The following is a 25,663-nucleotide window of genomic DNA, read 5'->3' as shown; positions in this document are numbered from 1 at the left end:
GTGAAAATTACAATCCATCTAAACATCAGACAGAAAAGAACAGTAGAGAAGAACAGCGTGCAATAATAAAAAAGGAGAAAGTACAACACTTCAGCAATCACTGTGATCTGAAGATGACTAAAGCACTGATGTTTGCTAGCAGTTTTTAAGAAGTATGTGCTTGTCTCTATAACTTTGACCTCTAAAATCAGGAATTGTGGCCCATATTTCAAGAACTTAATATATGAGGATGGAAATGGTAGACCTATGCCCTGCATCTCCTCAACATGCTGTACATGAGGATTATCCACAGCTCATTTCATAGCATGAGAGCAACAACGGAAATGGGCAGAGGGACAGCGAGATTGGCAGGGGGCATGACTCACAGGATAGCTGAGGGGAAGCTGAAGATAGGGGGCTCTTTGTTATTACCAAAGGCAATTGGGAATAATGTCTGGTTTCTGAGTCCTCATTGCTCTTTTTAAGAGGTCTCGAATACAAAAAGACAAGCATCGGCTTTGTGACCAGATGAGTTCCGTCCGTGTCATTTGCAATCAGACTGTTAAAATGACCCGACATCAGAAGAGAAATAATGCCACGAGGGTGACAAATTAGAGAGAGCATTCATATGTTCTGCAGGGTCAGCAACACACAGTTCTGGTTTGTCAATTCGCTGATTGTTTCTGAAGTTCAAATGAAGAGGCCTTGAAACTATAGCTGAAGGAATAGAAGATGAACAAAGGACCGTGGAGTCACGCACATTGTTTCATCGGTCTGTCCTTTCCATCAGAAGTGATCATGTGGATGTAAAATTTGGTCCTGCAAACTAGGAAAAGACAAGAAAGAAGGAAAAGTGTTTTTGGGAAACAAAACATTGTTTTTCTATGGCATGGTTGCTAAGAAGCTTTTTCAGCATCTTAATATTTAAGGATATATGGAAGTCAAGCAATCCAGAGGGTATAAAAGCAGAGATGCAAAGCTCAAGCACTTCTTTTAATTCTTCCACACAAGAATGTGTTATTTGGATTGTAAATTGTCCAAAATCATCCTTTTAGCAATTTAACTACTGCTCTAGATACATCTGGCTGTGGTTATGTGTTACTGGCATAATTCCTGTGGATGGATATTTGTTTGGTTGTTTATTCAATGCCAAAAAATGTGAAAGCACATTAGAAAAAAACAACAACATCATAAAGCTTTTCAATGAACAGTCAATTTACAGAGGATTTACATCTACAATAGAAAAAAAAATCCTATACTGTAAAAAAGATAAATATTACTGATTTTCCACGTATATTGTAAAAAACGGTATTTCACCGAAAATTATATTTCATGTATTTATTTGTGGCGCCCCAGCTGCCGGGAATTGTTTTTTTTAGAGGATTTTTTACAGTTTATTTTTAAAAGTACGGTAAAATCACAGAAAAGACAGCAAATTGACCAGAAAAACAATAAAAACAAGGTTTTACAGGAAAAAAAGTGATATTTTACACATAACTTCTGGTGCCCCAGCTGCCAGAAAGTTTCCAGATTTGTTCCTGTACATCCACAGATACAGAGGTAAATGAAGCATTTCCTCTATAATAAAGTGTCCCATAGACGCACACACCAGTACGAGTAAAACTCATCGCTTCTCCCCACAGGCTTCGGTATTATAGGCTCCATAAGAATAAATGATTTATCCAATCCCATCGTTCACTCTCTCTCACCTCCAGCATTACCAACAGTCTGCACTCTCATTAATATCTCCTTATGTTAACGTCAGACACCTTGATTTACACCGGGCTTTTCCTGCCAACTAAAAGCAATGAAGAGCCACTCATCCTACACAGCCACACCGGATACACCCCACGTTACTACCCCACTCGTTGACTTACGACCCATATTGACAGATTTTGAACCGTCCGTACGGAAACGGCACGTCTTGAGTGGATGGAGTAGGGTGAAAAATTGCCAAAGGGATGAGTTGTGCAGGATAAAGGGAGGAGGGATATGGATTGATGGGTTTAACTGTCTCCACACTGACATTGATGGTAGAACGTAACTGATCACGGATAGAATTTTCCGTTTAAACAGCGTTGACCAGAGTAATGGGAGACATTGAAGGGATGTCCAGAAGAAACCAACTGCTGATGCAAAAAAGGGAAAAAACAAGCCAGGCTTATTCATCACTGTCTGTGATACGTGACATGACGTTAAGGATGTCTCCCATCAACAGGCTGGAAAAACACACATATCTGAGGAGAGTTGTCCATACGTCTCCTCTGAGTGTCTTTATGGGCATTAGTCAGCCGTGACAGCTCATTTTGTCTATGTCAGCCTGTGTCGTGCATCTACCTGAGCAGACTGAGTGAACAGTCTAGTATGGTGACTGTCACAGTAGGTTGGACTGAAAAATAGAGAAAAAATTGAAAGTACATCCTATATTCAAGTTTTAAAGCACAACAAATAAATTGGATAAAAAACTGTGGAACTGTAAAAATCACCAATGCATGACCTTGAGTGACCTACTGCTTTATAAAATGGTGGCACAAACAGAATGATAGAATATATCTATGTTGAATAAATAGCTCTTAGACCACTTTAGAAGACTTCTGGTTTTTGAACACTGTACAAATGTTTGAACGGAATACAACTAAGAGAATAATAAGTGAATAAAAATGTTAAACGAATATCTTTAAGATTTATAATTATGGCCCCTGGACCAGTGTTTACATCTTGCAAAGAGGTGCAAAACCCTCTGACTGTGGTAAAATGCCTCTTGTGGCTTCATCCTTGATTTTACAGTTGCCCACTAAAACATCCAAAAGAGATTTTTTTCTTTGTCAGGGGTAACTTGCTCAGGTCAGCATCTCTTAAAAAGTTGGCTATGTTTCATTATGATGTTTAAGGATACTTGCTTGCATCAGCAGTTCTGAGGGTGCTCAATGTTCTCCGAATTGATCGCATTATTCTATCTTGTCGATCTCCAAAACACTTGAATCTTGAAGTGCTATGGGTGACCCTCAAGATAATATTTGAAGAGTCTTTTTGTGCTTTTTTTGTCATTTCCTTCATGATCCACAGCCATTTTACCCGTTTTAAAGGGACAGTTCACCCAAAACTGAAAATTCGGTCTGAAGAATGCTTGCAACCAAAGAGTTCTTGGCTATTGACTGCCATAGTTGGAAAAATATCTTTGCATTTTTTTGTTCTGTTGAACACACTATAAGCTATTTTGAAGAATATAAAGCAAACTGTTATAGGGCACTTTTGACTACCTTTAAAATTTTTCATACAATGTTAGTCAATTGTGGCAAGAACTGTTTGGTTCCAAGCATTCTTACAAATATCTTTCTCTGTGAACAAATAAATGTATACAGATGACTAAATGATGACAGATTTTTAAATTTGTGGGTGAACTGTCCCTTTATGCATTGACAATAGCTGATAGCATTAGGACCGTTAAAATAGCATTTAATAAAAGCCTCCAAGCGCATCATATTTGCAGATGTAAGGATCGATGGTCTTTTGAATATTCAAGTGTTTTATTATTCCATTCATCTTTAAAATACAATAAAGATTAATGATATGAACCGAGGGATGAACGGGTGTTTTTTCTCAGTTACAGTGAGGTGATTCCTGTGTAATCCGTCTGTAGAACACCTGTGTGAGAATCTCAAAATAAACATTTTTAACACATCTTGACTTCAAGACGAAAGTTCAAATGCCCAGAAAAGTTCAGATGTACAGAAAAAAACAAGACTTACATGACCTACATAAGTTAGTTAAATGTGTGACCTAAGAATCAATCCTATAGGAATTACACAGGAATCAATTAGTTACAAAAACAATTTAACATTTTCTTCAACAAACAAATGCAAAAGACATGATTATTTATTATCATGTACAGTGGATGGCCCTAACTTACCTATTTACCATTTTAATGTCCTTTATTAAAACCAGCAAAAAATACAAAGAAAAACATTGAAGTAGCTACATGAAGAGAAACGGAGCGATTCACATTAGATTCACATGTTCAAGTCCATCTAAAGCAAACGAGTATGCTGTACATTTTCTTGCTGTTGTCATAGAGATCATGTACTGTAGGCAGGAAGACAGTCTACATTTCCTGTTTAATCCACAGAGGGTGAGCCACAGTCCCAGTACTGCGTTTTTCAGATGGAGCGAGGGTCTTTTCTGTGAAGGGTTGAGTTCCTTGGAAACCTGATCCGCCAAAGCCCACTGTCTGAGTGTATGACCAGTTTATAATGCACACTCTCCTTTTCTCTTTACTCTTCCGACATTCACAATATGTGAAACTTAAAAGTGTACAAAAGTCCATTATAAAGAGATGAAGCGTTACTGCAAACATATGAGACGTTGCTCATTTCAAACCTGTAACATTGCGAAATGAAAACGGAAATAAGAACATCAACAGCTTTTCTAGAATTTACTAGCATTCTGTAAAAAAGAATATACACAGGTTGCGATACTGCCCTCTGGTACGTAACAGGCTTCAAATCTCCAGGTTTGTCAATATCAGGGAGGCACGAATCCGTTCCCTTCACCTTCAAGTCCAAACTTTCTTTACGATGTACAACTCGTACTTGGTTTTACTCCATTTGGCCCCTTCAGATGGTGCGATATACTGCAGCTATTAAAGCGGACTTTGTTCGTGCACACCAAACCTAAAACTTCACAACACGAAGACACTCTTTGTGTGACACGTAACCCACAAACTAGGTTTTCAAGCATAGCGTGTATGTGTGTGTGTGTGTGTGTGTGTGTGTGTGGTCCATGCAAAGTCTTCACAAGAAGAATTTTAAGGATGAAATGTGTAAAACGTCTCAAGCTATACATGAGGTTACCAGCAGCAGAACATCATTAGCTTACACAACAGATAGCTTTTACGCTATCTACCGTAAACACTTCTATATTCCCTCTCTTAAATAAAAATTACGAATAGTTAAAAAAACAGTGATTATAAGCCGCCTCATGAGCAAAACATCTAGTTGGTGAGCATTCAACCCAAACACAAAATCGACGACTGACCCGACATCCCAGAACCGTGATGCTGATTCTGATTCTCAAAATGCATATTTTCAGTTTCTTCATAGAGGCACATCTGTGTAAAGCTGACATTACACACAGGAGAGACCCTCTCAACACAACGAAAAAAGCAAACATCCTAAAGGCAAGGTTTGACTTAAAAGACAGAAAGGAATCCCGAGAAATGGTTAAATGCGGACAAAAGATGTGAAAAAGTGTTGCAGTCGATTGATTCTATATAAACGAGAGGCACTAGAAAAACAATGCTGAAAGTGGTGAAAGGGGTCATTCGAGACTTTTACGAGGGATATGGAGTGGAAATAGAGGGCACTCTGTCACCGGAATAATCCCCTCACACGGGTTCTGTCTCTGATAAACGGGCCTCCGTTTTCCCGCAGCAGCACAAGAGATCTCACGCTGGTAAAAGACAACCCACGAAAGGCCCGGATGGTTCACACGCAGGTGCCCTGGTGAGCAGGAGGCAGAGCTTTGCGGTTCTTCAGGCCGTGAAGAACATCTTTGAAGTCCATGGGCTTCTGCTGGGATGTGTCGATAAGAGCGCTAGCGATGGCTATACCTGCAGATGACACACAACAAAGCAAGGGCCAAGGTCAGAGAGGACTGAAATTTAACTTGTGGAGACCTGACGCCATTGAAAACGGCGCTTCATTTGCATGTCAAAGCATAATTCTTTAAAAAGTGGATATGGGTACCTGATATAAAAGAACAGCCAACTCAATTTTAATTCCTCTGTGCCTCAAAGACGTGCAATCTGAAAATGTGCTTGTCTATCTACCTTTGCCTCAACTTACCTGTGTACATGTCTGTCCACTTACAGTACGTATACGTCTGTACAAGCTCAAAAAGGTCAGTTTTCCATCCTTCTTTCTTTCTTAAAGACATTCAGATTGCTTTCCTTCTATGAAGCGTTACTTCTCATTTGCTTGTTCCTGTATATAGAGTATTAAAACGAACCGGTCTCCCAACCTAACCTACTCTCCCAACAGAGATTCAACGCCAGGATTCTGTCATGGATTGCTGTGGTCGAAATCACAGCCAGAACCCTGGAGCCATTCTTCAGAGTGGCAACTTACAAATCATCCTAAAAACACTATCCTGGCACGGCTCCCTCCCGCTATTGAAGCAATACAATGAGGGAACCATTCATTACTTCAGCCAGGCCAAAAGGAATTGAATTCAGCACATCGGTGTGAAGCCTGAGCTTTGAGCGTTCAGGCGATGAGGATTTACATCCAGGAACAACACAGTTACACTTGGCCCGCATCGATATATTACCCATCACACCTGGACTAAACAGAGGGATGGGAAAACACATCTGTAAGCAGAACAGAGTCTGTGGCGATGAAGCGTGTGGGACACGCCCACAATCACTGTGCTTTTATAGTCTGGTTTACATGAAGTGGAAATACAGACCTTTTAAATCAAAGAGTTTGGATGTGAACCAAAAACAGCATTATGGACGATCTCAAGCGAATTTAACCTGGTAATGAAATTTTGTCTGTGACAATGTAATCAAAATTTTCTATTCAGAACAAAGTTGATTTCAATTTCTCATTTGATGGAAAATTATCATAAAAAACTAAAGAAAAATTTAATAAAAACATGAAGGTTTTACATTATAAATGTGAATTTTAGGTAACATTTAACAGTGTTTTGTTTTATGCAAATCATTTTAAAATATGACATATAGATCAACATGGCGAAATAAAAAACAACTGTTAAAGGGACAGTTCACCCAAAAAAAAGAAAATCTCATTATTTATTCAGCCTTGTGTCTTTTTAAATGGGTATATGACTCTTTCTTGTAGAGCACAAAAGACGATATTTAAAAAAGAAAATGTGTCCATACAAAGGAAGTCAATGGGGACCAATGATGTCTGGTTACCAACATTCTTCAAAATGTCTTTTGTTTTCTGCAGAAAAAATAAAGTCATACAGGTTTGAAAAAATTATATTTTGGGTGAACCATCCCTATAAAGTTTAAACCCGTTTGGACAAAATGATTCTGTTATAAGGCCAGTGCATCTCTTCCCTGCAGAAATCCTAACAAGGAGTAACGGAGCTTACTTATTTGATCATGCATGCATTTAATAAACAAACGTTCCGTTGATTTTGTTAGCAAAAGCGCAAAACGGGAAACACCTCCAACGGCGTGGAGATCTCCGATGATCTGTGAATATAATCAATACGGATAGTGAAGTCATGAGCAAGCAGACAGCCGTGAATCGCTTCTATCACTGTTCAGGTTGAGTGGGAGGTCGTTTCATTTACAAAAAAACTCAAACATTGTTTTCAGGATCATACACCACGTCACACCAGGAAGAGACGCAGACGTGGCAAGGTGACAGCTGACAAAAGCAGACGGCTGTGCTCCCGGCCCCAACATCCGTCAGCTCTGATTGGTCCGCTCTGTGAAGGTGATGTACTGTTTTATCCTAAAAGACAAACACCTAGACATCCATCCTGCTGTGGAACTTCCAAAATGGTTTTTCAAAGAGTGATGACAAAGAGACATCTGCGTATGAAGCTCCTTCACTGCGTACCGTCTAAAAATACACTGTGTTGATTCCACCAGACCCAGACTTTCTTCACATATTACTTAAAAAACGGCTTTGTGCATATCACACGTTGTTGTTATGTACTGTTATTTTGTCTTTGTCAAACAGAAAGAGACTTTAGAAAAGCTTTAGCTGAAAGTTCATCCAGATCAGTCGATTTCCCAGAAGTGAAGTCGAGCTTAAAGGGAGGAGGTCCCATAAAGCAGCGGGCTGACTGACAGGCATGCTGCGAGAGGGTGGGGCTAAAAGGTTTTTTCTTAGCCCAATATTATCACACAGTAGCTCTGAAAGGTCTACAAGAACAGACCTCAGACTGACATGGCTTTTAAAGTGCTGTGGTCTAACTATATGTATGTGTGATGTGTCACCTACTTCTGTTACAATCCACCGCTCGGGGAAAAGATGCTGTCGGTGGAATGTAAATGACAAAAAAATGATTTCCCGGACAGAAGCTGGACACTGTTTTTTATTGATTCTCTTTTCTTTGCTCATTTGTAGGGACGGTGTTTTGTACGGTTGGGAACAAGATAATCCTTCATTTGAAAGTCAAGGACACTTAGAGGTACAGATACTAAAGCAAGTCGAGTGTCTACAGATTTAGTTTTATTTCAGGAAGCTTTAACAGACTGACAGAGCCTGGGGTTATCCCTAGTGATGTAAAAAGATATGACCTGTAGTTAAAGGCCATTTTCCAAACAGCGGCAAGCATCCTTCCTAGTCCCTTAGAAGGGTAGAGCTCTTAAAGTGAGCTCTTTGAAGGGTATAGGGCGTTACTGTGGTCGTGTATGCGCTGGGAACTTGTGAAGGGAATGACTGACCAAATGTTACTTTTGACAACGTTGCAGGTGCATCCAGGACTCAGTTGTTGCAAATAAATAATATTTGTTATATAGCTGTATTGTATTGTATTGTAATAATTGAATGTTGTCTACTTGTGTCTTACTTCAACCTGTTTGCTTGATGTTTAAAAAAGTAATACCCTATCAACAAACACAGCTATTTTATTTCAGCTTATTAAACATACATTTTAACAAAGAAACTCTCTTTAAATCCTCCTATATCATATTTTTATCCAGTGTTTCATAGTCCTCAAGACGAAACGCTCCACTATATTTCATAAACAGATGTTGTTTTTTTTACATTTAATTCTCAAGTAAATAAAATCTAGTACTTATTTTACAGATGTTGTTTTTTTACCTTTTAATTCTCAAGTACATTAAAATCTAGTACTTTCTTTTAAAAAATATTTTTACTTTTTACTTTTAAAAATGGTCAAAGAACTACATAGTGGAGTAAAACATACAATATATGCTTTATTATATAGTGCAATTTTCTTAAAAGTAAAAACACTCATGAAGTGCAGATATAAACTGAATTAATCGACTTACATTAGTATGTCGAAATACTGCAACATAGTTCTCATAAAAACTCATAATCCAAGATCACAGGATCAGAAATGAAACTCACTTCCTTGAAGTGACTATGGCATGTGCCCTTCACTAACACATACTTATGAAAAGATTTAGAATTCCCCTAAACAGCATCCCTCTGAGGGTGCATAAAAGTTGTTTGGAAAATGCCCAAATACTGACATGATCATCTGTGACTTCGTGTCTGATAATTCTTTCCAATTGCAGAATCGAGATTGCAATATAATGTATAATCATATTTTCATAATCATGTGTCAAAGAACAAGCTGAAATATTAAACAACAGAGAATTTCTGCCAAGTTTCATAAAAGCTTGATGCCCACAAAGTAGTTGTTTTAAGTCATTTTGTAATTCTTTATGGCAGTTATGCCTAACGGATGGTGGGCTTTTAAGACTCAGATTGTTGTCGCTCATAGGAAGAAGAGATCCCTGTATTTCACACATCATAAATACTCTGAGACAGGATGTTTAAATTAAGACACTTGAGCCAGACATCCTCCATACGATAAAGTATTTTGGTGATTCATACACAACTCGCAGAAGTGCCCCAATGAAAAATTACTAGATCAAGAAAGACTCCAAGTGTGTGTATGAACTGGTGAGTTACTGACCTGACTGTCCAGGTGGCGGAACACCAGACGCCCCTCGCGGGAGGCACATAAGCACTGTGAGCACTGCTGCTTTACCTCCAGAACAGGGTTCCACTGCGACCGGCTTGGGCGGTCCCTGTGGAGAGATCAGACATGTGGAAATGTGTCATTCTTTCGGCACGTCACCATCACTTACAAATGTCACATTCGTCCGTGTGAGCTGACAGAAAAAGAAAATGTACATCATAATAATCTCAGTAACGGCTCCCTGAGACGGAGCGTTGTGGAAAGGAGGTTTTTAAAGTTCACGTTGTTTGCACGCGGGAGGAGAAATTCTGTGACATTTGAGGCTGTTGACTACGGCCAGGGAGACCATTCTCCCTATAAACGATGCCCTAGTTAGATGTCCGCATCAGAGGGTCTCTCGCAGCATAAAAACCACAGTGGTGGAAGTGTTGAAATAAATAGGAAGAAGCCACAGGCAATCACAGTCATCTTAAAATGTCATCTTTTATTTTCATTACAGATTAGCCGACAACACCACATAGCGCATTTGTAAAAGAACCTGTGCATTTTTTTGTGTGTTTTAATGATGAAGGCAGGCGTAAGCGTGTGTGTGTTATTGTCGTTTTAAGCTTCCCTGAGCTCATTAAGACGCTCTCATCTCTGGCCCTTCGCACACTGACTCAGCTATAGTGGATTTATTCATCACTTAAAGAGAGTGCCTCTTCATGAGCATTTCCAAAGTACCGCTGCACCATCACAGACGTTGGCAGCCAACCGTTCTCCGCAAAATGAAGCCTTAATATCTTACCTCACTTGCCAAATGGCACTAAAAAAATAAAAGGCACAAGGAAAGGGAGCGGACGCCAACTAGCGATCCATGCCAAGAACGAGCTTTATAATCGGAGTTCAACTTCAAGAGGCGGACCAACAAAGTTACCCTGAGGAAAAGTTAGCCTGTCGGAAGCCGGAATCTTTAATATGAACCTCGCCATTTCCCACCTCAATATAATTACAACAATTACTGCAGCGTAGATGCTAAAATGAGCTTTCGGTGGCTCTGGAGCTATGGGCTGATAAGAGCATCATTAAAATTAAGATAATGACATGTTTTAGTACTCGAGTGACTCTGTCATTGTGTTATATATCAATCAATCAACCAAACATCTGCCGTGTGCAGTTTTTAGTACTTCAACCAGCAACACTTTCCATTTCCTCCCTGTTCCTCCAAATCCTCAGATATCCATATTTTTTAGGAATGGAAAAAACTGTACTTTTTAAATTATTAAAAAATGTGTGGCACCTTTATTGGTCCGATATTTACAAAACTCAGAGACAAACATTAAGTGTGACAAATAATAATGATTTAAAACACATGAAATAAAAACATACACGGTTTCAGAAGAACACCAGCAATTAACATCTGAAGATGGGTAGTTGCATACTAATCAAAGTCTTGTTATAATTCATTTTTTCATTTCTTTTTATTTGGCCTCCCAAAAATAATGATTTTAAATTCAAACAAAAACATATTCAATTATACAATGCTGAAACATCAGGTCTTTGGTTGGTTTGATTGAACAAAGTTAATGATACATTTCTATATTTCATTAAAAAAAGGACATTTTGAAGAATGTTGTTTGGTGTTTGGTGACCAACATTCTTCCAAATATCTTCTTTTTTGTTATGCAGAAGAAAGCAAGTCATACAGGTTCAGAATGAGGTGAGCGTGAGTATATGATGAAGCATCGGCCCTAATTGACTTTCATTGTGTGGACACAAAAAAACCACTGCGACATTCCTCAAAATATCTTTTGTGGTCCACAGAAGAAGGAGTCATATACATTTTTGGGCAAATTGAGGATAAATAAATGACAAAAAAAAGATTTTCTTGTGAACTGGCCCTTGGATATCAAAATGAAAAATAGAAACGAAAGAATGCCAGAGCCCATCGTTCGCTCGTACTTTGCGCGAGATCTCGTGGAATGTGATGGTCCAGGCGTTTGAGGGGCTTGTGAAAGGTCAAATTAAGCCTGCGCTGACAGTGATGTCCATCAAGCCCAGCGGAAAGAGGCTGTTATCAGAGCAATATCTGTCTCTTTGAGAGGAAAAGAGGCCACTTGTGCTGCACTTAAAAAGTTCAAAGCCATTGTTTCAGAGTGACGGGGTGGCAGGGGGCGTCTAGCTTCCCTTCCAGCTCCCCGTTTCTCCGTGTGCAGAATATAGCTGTTTTTTGTCTCCCTTTCTCTTTCACACCGAGTAGAATGCAATTCCTGTCCAAGAATGAGTCTCTAGCCTGCAGACATCTATTTTTTTGCTTTGCGTAAGACCTACTCAGATCTTAGACACAGCTTAAACCAAGTCTTTTGTCTTTGTATTTTGATGATGACGATAACATGTTTGCTGTTCTAACCAGACTTTGGTGACTGGTCTCACGTCCACCATAGTGCACATTAGTTTTTTTACAGTAGACCGCAACATCGTGTGCTGATGGTTTGACAGCCGTCTCAAGACTTCAATCTGCCCTACCTGCACACATACATCTGTCTTAAATGACACAGTAATCTTATTATTTCTGGCAGAAGCCTCTAATCAAGTGATTCACGCTTAATATTGCATTTAATTACATGCCTTCATTCCCAAACCTACACTTATGTATCCGTTTCTGGCCAGCGTTCGGTAGTTATGCAAAATGTACAGATCCATTACGCTTTCACACCCAAACATCCTCTTATAATAGACTGAGAGAAAAGTGGTGACCACTTCTATACACACTGAACTTTTTACTTAAAGATAATTTTATGCACATATATAGGACCCAAGTGGTGTTCATTTTGTCCGCTAGTTTTTATTTTAGACTTCGTTTTAGTCCCACGACAAATATACGTTTTGGTTTTTATCATATGTAGTCATACATGTCCTGTTTTTGTTTAGTTGTCTTGTTTTAGTCAATGCAAACGTAATCACATTTTCGTCATGCTGTATAATGGTTAAAATGATCAAAATTGTTATTTTGCAAAAATGTATAATCACAGTGATGTCGTTTGACAAATTTGTTTTTATATTTTCATTATAAGTATCTCTTTTATCAATAAGCACAAATCAATAGATTGTCAAATCATGTGCATAGTTTATTCAACTTAATCTAAGAAGCATTTGTACAGAGGTTTGATAAGTGCATAGGTTTCATAGACATCCAACCACTCCCCTAACTTCTCCTGCAAACGAATAGCGTAACTACTCAGTTTTCACGAGGTGGGATGTCTTTATTCAGAAACCACAATCGCAAAGAAACAGTGTAGTGGTGATCACTGAGAGAACACGGACTGTCTGGAGATAACCTCAACGGTTGCTCCACAGTGAGAGCATTTGCGTATGGTTGCCAGATTGCATAAAATAAGTAACCCACTGACAGAAAACGCGTATTTTTTTTAACCTTTCATCCCTGTTTGGGGATCTGAATTCCTGTTATCTGGACATTTACAAACATTTACAGTTAGTCATTTAGCAGACGCTTTTATCCAAAGCGACTTACAAAGAGTTCGGGGAGCAATAAGCAATAAGTCATACAAAGAGCAAAAGTACAATAGGTGCCAATACAACAGGAACTCTCGTATATCAGAGGCTCGCACATGGAACTGTAGAATGCATCTTTTTTTTTCTGACAAAGAGTTTTTATTTTACAACTACATTTTAGTCTCATCAAATTGTCAACGATATTGCATGCTGATATGGTCTTAGTTGTAATTTAATGGCCTTATTTGTTGTCGAATATTTTTTGTCATTATTTTTGTTAACGAAATTAACACTAGACCTAAGTTGTTAAAGAAAAAAAAGTTCTTTCATCATTTACTCACCCTCTTGTCATTTCAAACCTGTATGACTTTCTTCTGCAGAACACAAAAGAAGATGAAACATTTTGTTAACTGGCCCCCATTCACTTGGTTTTGTGTCCATACAGTAGAAGTGAATGATCAGTTACCAACTTTCTTTGTCTTCTCCTGAACTAAGATTTGAAATGACAAGAGGTTGAGTAAATGATGACACAATCTTAATTTTTGGGTGAACTATTCCTTAAAGGCTATAAAAAGAACATGCATTTAAAGTATGATTTAGTTTAAGTCATGTGCCAATCTTGCCATGTACCAATCACCAATTATTTCATTCTAATCACAGCCAATGACATGCCTGCATAGGTGGGGCCCCTTTAATCTTTCCACTGTAAGGCCTTCGCTAACTTTATAAAAGAGAACCATCCATTTTTCTTCAATATTTGGAAATCTAAAGTGTGCGATTCCAAGTGTCGCGCCAGAAGGTTCACAGCCACTTAGTTTCAAACCAACCCACTTTTCCGTATTCTAGTAAGAACGCTCCCCACAGACCCCCTTATAACACATCCATCCTATAAAATCTGTCACACGATGCCCCTTAAAAGGTTCTCTTTACTCTGTTATGGGTTTGAGGGACCATGTATTCAACATCTAAACCCTCTAACAAGGCCTTCATTCCAGCCAACAACTCGGAACGATCAGACAAATCCATTTTCATGCATTTACTATCCTCCCCAATGGTTTCGAATTCGGTGATATTCGTCTCATTCACATTAGCCTCGCTCCATACAGATCAGAATAATCCAATTGCAGGCCATTTAGAGAGTATTGCCATGACACAGCTAATGAATAACGATAAAGTTTAGAGCGCCGCGAGCAAGCTAAGCTAGTGTTTGTTTGTGAAATAAGATTACGGTGGATTCCATTACAACACACATGCTGAAAGATGCTTTGGGGTAGGTAACTTTAGAGTGAGCATTTCTTGTTGTATGAATAATATCAAAACAAGTTATTAGTGGTGCTTGCAGAGGCAAAATGAGTGTATGGACATGACCAATGGCAGTAACACCTAAATAACAACCTGAAACACCATAGCAACTGCCTAGCAACACCCTAGAAACAGCTTTGAAAACACTTACAATTAGGGATGCACCGACAGGTACCTTTTGACCGATAACAATAATTATGTAGGATTAGCAGACCACGACCTATATATCAGCCTATATACAGTATCGAATCACTAGTCAAATAATGCAACCCAAAAAAAATCTTAATAGACTCACAGTCTAACAAGTCTCAAGACGGAAAACATTCGGATATCAGTCCGATTCAAACAATATGCTTTTTCTTCCTATATTTACACATTCATTAATACTGTACCTACATCAACAATGTTTTGCTAATAGCAGTAAGTGAATGATCATGACAGGAAGACAGTTCTGTACCATATTTTAACTGTGCACAGCGTGCAGCTGAAGAAGTTTAACCAAAGGAAATTATTAAAGCTTAACGGCTATAATATATCGGCCAAAATTGTATTATCGATATAGACAACATAACAAATGACTGGCCAATAATTTATTGTGCATCCCTACTTACAATACCTTAGAGCAATGGTTTAGCAAATACTATGAAAGCTGTTTGGTCACCATAATAGACCTGGCCATAAATAAACTTCACAGGAAAACATAACTTAGCCTCTCATCTTTTAACATGACAATAAATGAACTGGATCGATAGTATGTTCACAAAGGTCTTTGGACATTGACTTGTTTTTATAGGCGTTCTAGTTTAAAACAGACCAGTAACCAGATGTCTGTCGCACAGCCCAGCTGATTTACAACCAATCGAGGGCCAACTTCATCTCACAATCCTGCATTGACTTACCTGATGAAAACAGCTCAGCGCCAATGAGCCGCATTCCAATTAGACGCCGAGACAAACAGGCTGATGAGAGACTGCTTTATGGACCACATCTTCATCTCGCGCCAACGTGTCGGACGCTTTCTGTTAACTTGATTTACCCCCACATCATCTAATCTTTCATTCGCTTCTTTCCAAAATACTCGCTAATGTAAATATCTGGCACCGCTGAACATTTTTATAACCTCATCCTATCCCTTCCACTTTCTGTTATTATCACATATTCCTTATTTCCCCCCCATCTCATTTCCTCCCTTCATCACGCATTTAAAAATATGTCCGTCCACGGTTGAAGATGGGGCTGATAAGCTACTGCTGCGGTGAGCATTAGGCGGGGAATGGAAACAAACAAAGCCATAAAGCAACAGGACAATCCTCTTCATTGACATGTTTCTCCAGCTCTTTACGGCCTGCAGAGCATCTCATTTGCATGGCTAATAGTAGCAAAAGCTGAGATGGGGAGTAAAAGAGCTGGTCTGTAGATAAGAGCTCACCATCAAGCGCTCTCAAACAGAAGACCGGTATACACAGTATAATTTAAAAGGCCCTCTCTTTGTTGCCTGGTGACAGCCTCCATCCATCATACTCTGCTACTGTTAACGGGCCCATATGTTGCGCGCTGGCTGCGGCGTCTGAGCAGCATCTGTGTCATCTGCGCCGTTCTAAATGGGCCGGCCTAGCTTTGGCTCCACAATGCACTCCTGCTGACCTCAGAGCGCAACAATCCTTTCTTTTAGTGCAGCCGAGCTCGACACAGAGCGGTCCAGGCCAACGTGCCTTTAGGTGTCCCAAGAAGGAAGGGGGCTGACCCTGCCACGCATTGTAGAAATGACAGAGAGCAGATTTCACTACTGAAATGCTTTAAAGAAAAAAAGTGAGGCTACATGAAAGTTAATCTATTGCGCAATGAACATTTTAGACAGGTGGGTCTAAATTATTATCTTTTAATTATTTTAAAGGGACAGTTCACCTTAAATGTATGCTGCGTCTTCATTTATCCACCCTCTTGTCATTTCAAACCTGCGTGTTTTCTTCTGCATTACACAAAAGAAGACATTTTAAAGAACGTTGGTTACCGAAGAAAGTCGGTACCCATTGACTTGCATGCGTTTTCTCATTTTAGATAAAGTTTTAGCAATTTTGGTATATGCCTATGTGTTCTTACAATCTGTTTGTTTATTTTTTATGCTGCTATATAATATTAATTAATTTCTGCTTTAGTTTTATTTTAGTTTTTGTTTATTTTTATTATAATTTTAGTGTTTTAAACTTATTTAAATAAATTTTTGAGGCATACATTTTTCCTTTGATTAAGTTTTTCCCAAAATGTTAAGGCCAATATTTTATTTGATTTCAATGAAAAGAGACGTTTTAAAGTTTTAATTTAAGTAAACTAATATAAGTGGTTCGGTTACCAACATTCTTCAAAATATCTTCTTTTGTGTGTGCGGTAGAAAAGACGACATGCGGCTTGAGCCTCGGTCAGCAAGCCAAAGGTGAGTGGAAATGAAAAAAACTCCCTAAAATGTTTAGGGGTGGAGTCCCCCCTGAATAAACATTACACAAACTCTATTTTCAATTGATTTATAAGCAAAGTCTATCATCTGCTGTACGATCTATAATAACTACAGACAGACATAAGCTGAGATACAGGCACATATTAGTGTTGCTAACCGTCTGGATTGTCCTCTTTTTATATTAGCAGGTTCTGCTAAACAAACCAACGGCACCAGATGCCGTCTCATTAACCTTTATAGAACAGAATTGCTCTCATTTCCCTCCTTTCACCTTCAGCTGCTGCCAGATCCCAGCGAAGTGGGGCCAACATCTGGATCTGCCTCAACAGACTCCAAGAGGTGTCAGTGTTGATCACTCAACATATGACGAATCCTGTGGAAACAACAACGTGAGGGGACACATATGCTGCCAGACTAAAAAAAACATCCGCCCGACTATGTGCTTAAAGACTTCACGCCAAAATGTCCTCAAGAGCTGAGAAATACACAGAGGAAACATTTCCTAAGTCAGGAGACACGAGGTGGACAAAAAGCCCTGGGAAGCTCTACTGAGCATTGATTTTTTTCAGGCCGGCGTGCGTTTCGTTAAATATTCCCGGGATAAGCTCTATATCTTCAATCCGAGCTTGAAAAGATATTGTAATGAAAGCTTTGAGGGAGCGAGCTCAGAGTTGAAACAGACGTCTTTGAAAGCGGAGGCTCACGGCGGGTCTCCCAAGGAGAGCCAGTGTTCCAGCGGCAGCTGTTTGAGAGATTTGCGCTGGTGGAAATTGAGCCTTCGAGAGGCTGAGGGAAGAACAGCAGGACTCCAGCCTCAAAAGACATCGCTCCTTCTGAAAGTGACGGTACACAGAGAGCGATTAAACAACAGAGAGGAACGATGTGTTTCTCAGGTTACGTTTGTGACTGAAGAGCGTTTGAGCTTACAGACTTTCCTACCGTCCATCACAAAAACAAGATGGAGAAAGTGCACTAAAGCCAAAATGTTGACTTTAAACACCCTATGTTAACGAAAACTTATTCTGAACAGTTGGCTTGTGGGTGCAATTTAACAGGACTTGAGTGGCTTTTCTCATAAGGCATCCGCTGTTGAGAGCGAGGCTGAGGCTTGTTTAAAAGGTCTGTGTTTAACGGTGTTCCGCTAAGGACGAGTGCGTTGTTTTCTGCTTTTCATTTGTGCCGTGTCCTCTGGCAGTCCGTAATGTTTGCTGAGCACCTCTCCACTCGGCACTAATGCATTCTGGAGAGGCGCATCAAGTGCTGTCGTACGTGCGTTCTGAACGTCTCTGCTGTGCAGCAGGTAGATCTGTCCTTACAGGTGTGTGTGTTGTGTAATAGCTATATACATTGACCTATTACAGTTGTCGAAACATAAACCGTTTCTGTTAGAAACTGACTGTTATTTACAATCAAATACAAAAACATTTTAAATGTTAAAATGTATAATTATAAACAAAATCTCTCTCTCTCGCTTTGTTCTTTCTTTCTTTTTCTTTTTAGATCAAGACATTAATGCCATGTTTGTATCTACAGTTAAGGCAAGAATACTTATTGCTTTTCATTTTTACATTTCATCCATCTATCCAGGTATCCATCCATTCAACCTCTTTCTATTCTTCCATCCATCGATTCAACCTCCATCTATCCAACTGTCCCTCCATCTATCCATATATCCATCCTTTCAACAATCCATGAATCAATTTATCCATCCATCATTATATTTATTTATCAATTTATCCATTCATCAATCCATCCATTAATCAATTTATCCATCTATCCATGTCTCAATCTATCCAACTATCCCTCAATCTATCTATCCAACCTCCATATATTCTTCCATCTATTCAACTGTCCCGCCATCTATATCCATTTACCAATTTATCCATCCATCATTTCATCGGTTCATTAATACATTTAATAAATGTATACATCCATCTATCCACCAATCTCTATAAATCTGTGTGTGTGTGTGTGTGTATGTATGTACGTGTGTGTGTGTGTGTGTGTGTGTGTGTATGTACGTGTGTGTGTGTACGTGTGTGTGTGTGTGCGTGTATGTATGTATATATATATATATATATATATATATATATATATATACACACACACATCTATGTATCTACCTCTACACAAACGTAATAATCAATACACTATAAAGCTATATATCAATACTTTAAAGCATGAAGCACAAACACACAGCAAATACAATAACTCCGATTAGCATATACATCTACTATGAACTCATACGTGACACAAACATACCTTGAATAAGCAATTTCTCAGGAAAGCTCTATATGTTTAATGTTCTCAAAGTAAAGTAAGTGGTAGTAACCCTACATGCTATAGTTGAGAACTGAGTTTACAGGTCACACTCACCTCGATCCCACCCTGAAGCAGTTCCACTTGCTCGCCGCCCACATCCAGAGTCACCGCGACCGAGGCAAAGGGACGACTGGCCATCTGCTGCCTCTCCCTCATCAGTTGCTGTAGTGGACAGAAAGAGAGGCGACATAAATATGCGTACATGCTGTAAGTGTGTTAAGATAACTTTCTAAAAGTTTCAGGTGACAACCTTTGACAACATTTCAGATGTAGAAAAGTGGTTGAAGTGTTCAGTCTGACAGTATAAGTGAAACGCTTCAGTTCCTGGACTGACGTGTTCAATGAAAGCAGAATCAAAAGCATCATGCTCCTGGTGGGATTCACACAGGTATGAAACACTTTACAGAGATGTTGATGCGTTTGAGATCAAGGAAAGATGGGGGGGGGATAATATGGAGAGGATGGGGAGAGGTGAGAGGCAAGACAAAACAAAGTGGTGCAGAGAGAGACCGAGAGAGAGAGAGAGAGGCAAAGATGGCACCATGGCGGTTTTCAAGCACAGACAGAAACAGGTGGTTGAATAATTCATTTGTTCCATATAAAAAAGGTTCGGAGGAACTGGATAATCAAATGTCTGCGAAGATTGGAAGCAAATTTCTCTTGCCACAACATGCATGATAAGCAATTATTTCCCCATTGATTGTGTGGTCATCAGTATTCTAGTGCCGGAGTTTAATTAATGATGCATCGCCTGTAATTTCTCCATTCCACCGACTGGCTTGCTCCCCCAGAACAACTCAAAACCTTCATATAAAACTCCATCCATAATTAATGGCACGGTTCGTCTCTCTGATGCACCCGGTTTATCTATCACGTGCACACTTGCGCAGTTGTCAGTACAGATGCTTGAGTAATATCAGCACACATCAATTTACTTATCAATACCAACTCCTCATCTGACATCACAAGGTGTGGATGTCAGTTAGTAAATGAGCGTGTATTGGCAACAGTTTGTGCGTGCATGTAACACAAAAGATCAATAAAACCCAATATAGGCTACTCAATAAGACGCTTCTACTCCAGTGATGTAGTTGCCTCCATGTTAGCAAACTCCTGGAGGAGCAATAAACACATTGTTCATTAAAACCATCATAAAGCATTCTAACAGGGTCTCCAAACAGCGCTTAGATGTCTCACCGCATTTCTTTATCAACACTAACAGACAACATATGACAAGAAAGATAGTAAGAACGAGCGAAAAAGCATTAGCTGCAGGACAAACTTTGAAAGACATTACTATTCGGAGAACGTTCCAAATAAGGTTGACTCACGAGATGGAGTCGCAGGTCACGCTTCTATCATCTCTGGATAATCAATATTAAAGAAAACTGTGTTCCTCACCAGCGGTTGATCAATATCTAAATGCGGGCTGATTTGGGTACCAAGGACGACGCTGATTGTTATTGGTTTTGTGACGAAGTGAAATGCGGCGCATTAAACTCCAATTGTTTCACAACTGCTGAGGTACTGTCACTTGCATGGTTTCACAGCAATTCTGCATCATCTTCAAGTCCTCACAGATATCCTGGCTTCCAGTTTTAAAACAAGGACAGCGCCAATAAATAACACAGAAGAAGTTGTTAGTTCATGCACACTGACAACCGAGCTTTGGTGTTATAAATAATATGCACATAAATATACTTTTCATTGTTTGATAATGCCAAATCAATAAAAAAACTGAATTTAAACATTTGTCTTTACCACAGACATTCTGACAGCTACAGTAGCAGAAAATGCGAAGAATAACATTGTGGAGTCTCAACATCTCTGAAGCACATCAACTTTGAATCTTCAGCCAAAAACCAAGCCCAAAACTCATCAGCATGACAAACAGTGAAACTCAACTAAAATTGTACACGTTTCTGCCGTAGAATTCTTTTTACATAAGCATTTGTTTCATCACATGTCTTTTGCAGCAATGAATATTACATTGTCCAGCCAGTACTCACCTAAAAGTGAAATACGACAACAAAAATTATTTCATTACATGACAAGGCATTTACTGTATACTAGCCTGTACCTCCTCAATTGAATGAGAATTTTGCCAGTGTCACCCTGTCATCTTAACATTTTCTCTCGCCCTTTGAAAGTCATTTTAACCTAAGAAATCCCCAAATGAACTTTTCCCTCTGTACATGATAAACATGAAATGCAGGAAGGTGGCGACGTCCTTGGCGTTGCACGTATCGCGCCGGCGGCGCTGTCGTCTGCTGGGGCATCTCCACAAAGAGGTTTCCTCAATGACTTCCACTCAAATGGGCCTGGATGGCACCACAGTAATTAATCATTCATTATCTTTTCTATTTATCACCACTTGAGGACTGTTACGGCTGATCCCATGCCACCACATCCGTAATGAAATTATCAAAGCCGCGCGCGCTCCTCGGGCCAATGCTTCACCTTAAAATGTGATCTGATCATCTCTGAAAGGACAGTGACAACAACCTGCGTAGAAAACGTGTGTGTGACATAAGACATATACTGTATGAGTAAGGTCAGATGACGATTGCACCAAACCGGCCTCTTTTGAGAGATAAAATCCTCAAAGTTAAAGCATTTAGTAGTCCATAAATTATCTTATTTCAATCTTTGAGATTTATTTGAGGCTTTCATTCAACCACTTCTTCTAGAATATGTGTGAGAAAGCGCTAAATAAAGAAAGAGAAAGAAATAAACAGACAAATAAAACAGAGACGGCGCAAAATCAGTAGATATTAGTGGCATGCTCTCATTTGCACTAATAGATGTTCTGTCTGAAAACAGCCTGACTTTGTTGACAGCCAAAAAGCACCATCTGCAATTTATCCATCTCTCTTTCCATCACCTGCTATTACTCATCAGCCCCACTGCCTTTAGTCGAACTGTGACATCTCCATAACAATTATGCCAGACAATGCCGGTCCATCACAGAGATATCCGCAGATGCATAGTTGCATACATGTCCCCGCACTCTTGAGGATGCAGCTGCCCATTTAAACTATGGAAAACGTTTGGTTTATGCGTTAGACAAAGCCGAAGCCGAGAGGGTGTGACTGCATTTCAATCAACAAGTTTGTGCGAAATTGGCTAACCTTTTAAGTAGTGCTGTGAAACTTCGAAAAGCCATTGCGGTTTACATTGCAGACACGGACAAAACACACAAACACAGGAGTTCAAACAAGAGTTAAGGTCAAATTTGTGTTATTCTGCTTTGAAACGCTCTTAAAACCTTGCCCAGGGCTAGTACTGCGAAAACTTCACTGATGTGAAATTGAGATTGATTGTCTATTGATTTTTACTGTAGGCTTCATGTTAAACCCCACAAAACCCTATTTTATGGCATTAGAACTTTGCTGTTAGACATTAAGCAAAGGCTAAAACTTTTTTTTTTAAACTGTCGCCTTTTTGGCCGCAAATAGTCAACTTTAATTGAATGGCTTTCTCATTCTCAAAAAGACAAACCTATAAAACCCACATGAAACATGGCAGATATGAGAGAAACACCATCCACATAAGAACCAAGCTAATTTTACACACAAATGTTTGACTAGACAGGAAAAGGCTTGGCCCACATTACCACATAATCTAGAACCACTCACTTCAATAATACAACTCTTGTGTACTGTACATTTAATAACCACATATTTAAGTATCACTAATATTGAAATAATTTCCTTAGAGAACTTAAAAGCAATAACTCAATAACAAATTACAATTGCAAATTTACAAATTGCGATAAATGCGATGTTTAAAGCAGGCTGGAAAACTCACACAGAAAGAGACGAAAAAACAAAGTTTTACTCTCCAAACAAAAGGACCTTGTAAAAACAAGATGGCAAGAAATCAAAGCACACCTCGATCCTCAATCTTCAGACGTCTGGTAAGTTTCAAGGTGTGCTTTCAGTACATTTATTTAAGACTACATTTAAGGAAATCACTTAAAACATTGACTTCCAAAAACCTTTTTCATAATGGGGTACTTCACCCGAAAATTAATGATGTCACCATTTACTCACCTTCGAGTTGTTCCAAATCTGTATAATGTTTGTGTTCTGGTGAACACAGGGAAAAATATGTGGAAGAATGCTTATAACCAAACAGATCTTGCCCCCCCCTTGGCTCCCATAGTAGGAAAAATTACTTTATCATTTTTTATTCTGTTCACCACAAAAGAAGATATTTGTAAGAATGTAGGAAAGTAATCAACTCTGGGGAACTTTTGACTAGCATTGTTTTTTCCTACCATGGTAGTCAACGGGTGTTGAGATCTGTTTGGTTATAAGCATTATTCCAAATATTTTTCGCTGTGTTCATCAGAACAAACAATTTTTGGAACAACTCGAAGGCGAGTAAATGATGACCAAACGTTCATTTTTGGGTGAAGTATCCCTATGAGTAACATTGTATTATGATGACCAGATTAGTTCTTCACAACATGGATTATGAAACTGACTCAATTGGTTATTCCACACAGAGCTACCGTGTGACTGCTCATTCTCAAAGGACATGTTACTCTCATTGGCTCAAATAGAGTTTGACATCGATCTTTTATTGTTACCAAGTTTGTAGTGGGGGGCCATTTAATTAAATGCAGACGGTGAACGTTTGTTTATTACAAAGCAAGCATAAGGACCACACAAAATGCCATTTTCTTTGAAAGACTAACAAGAGGAAAAAAGTCTTAATATCATTAAAGTTTAAAATGATGAACCCATTAACATCCGATCCGATGGCCGTGCATAATATAAAAAATACTGAAAACATATTCTTGAACTAACACTTTACAATTATCTAAACCAACTAAAATCACTGACACGAACTACATATTTGACACTCTAATGCACAAATGAATAAATAGCAAATGTAAATCAAAATAATTACAGTCGCTTGCACTGCAAGTCAGGCAGGAAAAGTCTTGTTCATTCCCACTAGACTGAAAGCAACAATATAACATTACTAAACAAATTAATTTTAACAACAAAGAAATCTGAAAGTTTTGTCTAAGCTTTGAGTTGAAAAGCAAGTCCTCTTGTGATCAGAGTCAGAAATTCTTAAAAAGGTTTGCAAGATTCTTATAATGGGCAAAACATTACGGGACACATGTTTTGCAGACTACTCCGAAGGAAACTGATGCCTCCGTACTGTTACAGAGCTCTCTCTCCTTGAGACTTCACAATATGTCTTCTCTCTATCCCTATTTCTCTTGACCAATTTAACCCATTAATCACGCTAAGTACTAAAGCTACATAGACCATAGCGAAAGTCGTCCAGCATATACTAATGTCAGTGGTTCAAAGCCAATGGTTAGATTATTGACATGCTTAATATCTATAACCAACAATCACCGAAGCAAATGATCGTCACTTAAAGCCCTTAAAAAGCAAACACAAGACAAAGAGCACGACAGCTACTTTTCTTGGTTACATACACTTGTACCCATGTCATGGGCAGTAGGCCAGCCAGACTGGTTTTTTATATTGGGAAGTAATATTAAAAAAAGATTAAACTTGTGGTGTCCTGAAGTTTGCTGATGCCCTTGAAAGAAAAACCCACTTCATAACGCATACATCTATCGCGGTGATAAAAAGTTTTATCACAACTTCATTTATCATAATAATAGATACTCCCAGAAAAACCAAAGCAGGTACTCAGCAGAGCAGGACTGTAATATATACAGAAACAATACATTTATCTTATCCATGTACACTACAAATATAGATTAAGATACCAACAGTCATTACAAGCCCCAGGTTTATATTCTTTTAAACCTGTGCCCAAATGCAGCACTGCGAGAAACCAAAAAGGCGTTAAAAAACATACGGTCAAGGTTATTTAATATGACTCCTTTTGACTTATTGACTTATAAGCTTATTGGTTTTCAAATAAAACACTGAAAAAAGAGACACTATTCCCCAAAACAGAGAGATTAATAAATACATTTTGTTTTGTGATTTCATTCAAGTGACCCTAAACTTGTGAATGGTAGTGTATAGATTCTTTCAAATGAGAAGAATGTAACTGATACACTGAAAGCTGTGATAAGATCACTCGCACAATATCTGTCCATTAAAGGCCTAAAGTCATCTAGTCTTCATGTTATCAATTCAGCTTTGGTTAACCAGGTTGGGTAAGACAGTCACAACCCATTGACAAATTTGTCCAAGTTGATTTAAATATCCTATCGTCTATAAATGATAATTAAATAGAACCCAGCTGAAGCATGTAACCTTATAATGAGTATATTTGCTCCTGTTCAGGAACTCGGAACTAAATTGGATGGGATTGCATGTTAGATGAAATTGAATAACTCAGGACGACGGGTGTCATTATTTTTAATCATGTCTATTCCATCTTGTTCGTTTGATATTTCATTTAAGAGCGAGTTTCCAGTCACCGGGCCGAACGACGGGACAGCGGTTT

At 38.8% G+C, this 25,663-nt stretch overlaps 1 protein-coding gene across 1 annotated transcript in view; it reads right to left on the bottom strand.

Annotated features, from left to right (window-relative positions):
* Positions 1-3,491: 3,491 nt before the first annotated feature.
* atrnl1b (attractin-like 1b) overlaps positions 3,492-25,663 on the bottom strand; it is a 66,768-nt gene continuing 44,596 nt past the window's right edge. The window contains exons 28-30 of the mRNA XM_079476241.1: positions 19,259-19,366; positions 9,631-9,745; positions 3,492-5,587 (exon numbers count right to left, since the gene is read on the bottom strand). Of these exons, the coding sequence (XP_079332367.1) occupies positions 5,463-5,587; positions 9,631-9,745; positions 19,259-19,366 (348 nt within the window). The 3' untranslated portion in view covers positions 3,492-5,462. The remainder of the gene's footprint in view (positions 5,588-9,630; positions 9,746-19,258; positions 19,367-25,663) is intronic.

The sequence above is a fragment of the Barbatula barbatula genome (assembly GCF_947034865.1).
Source record: "Barbatula barbatula genome assembly, chromosome: 16".
Classification (NCBI taxonomy): Eukaryota; Metazoa; Chordata; class Actinopteri; order Cypriniformes; family Nemacheilidae; genus Barbatula; species Barbatula barbatula.
Note: the sequence above shows the minus strand (reverse complement) of the source record. Positions and strands in the feature narration are given on the sequence as shown.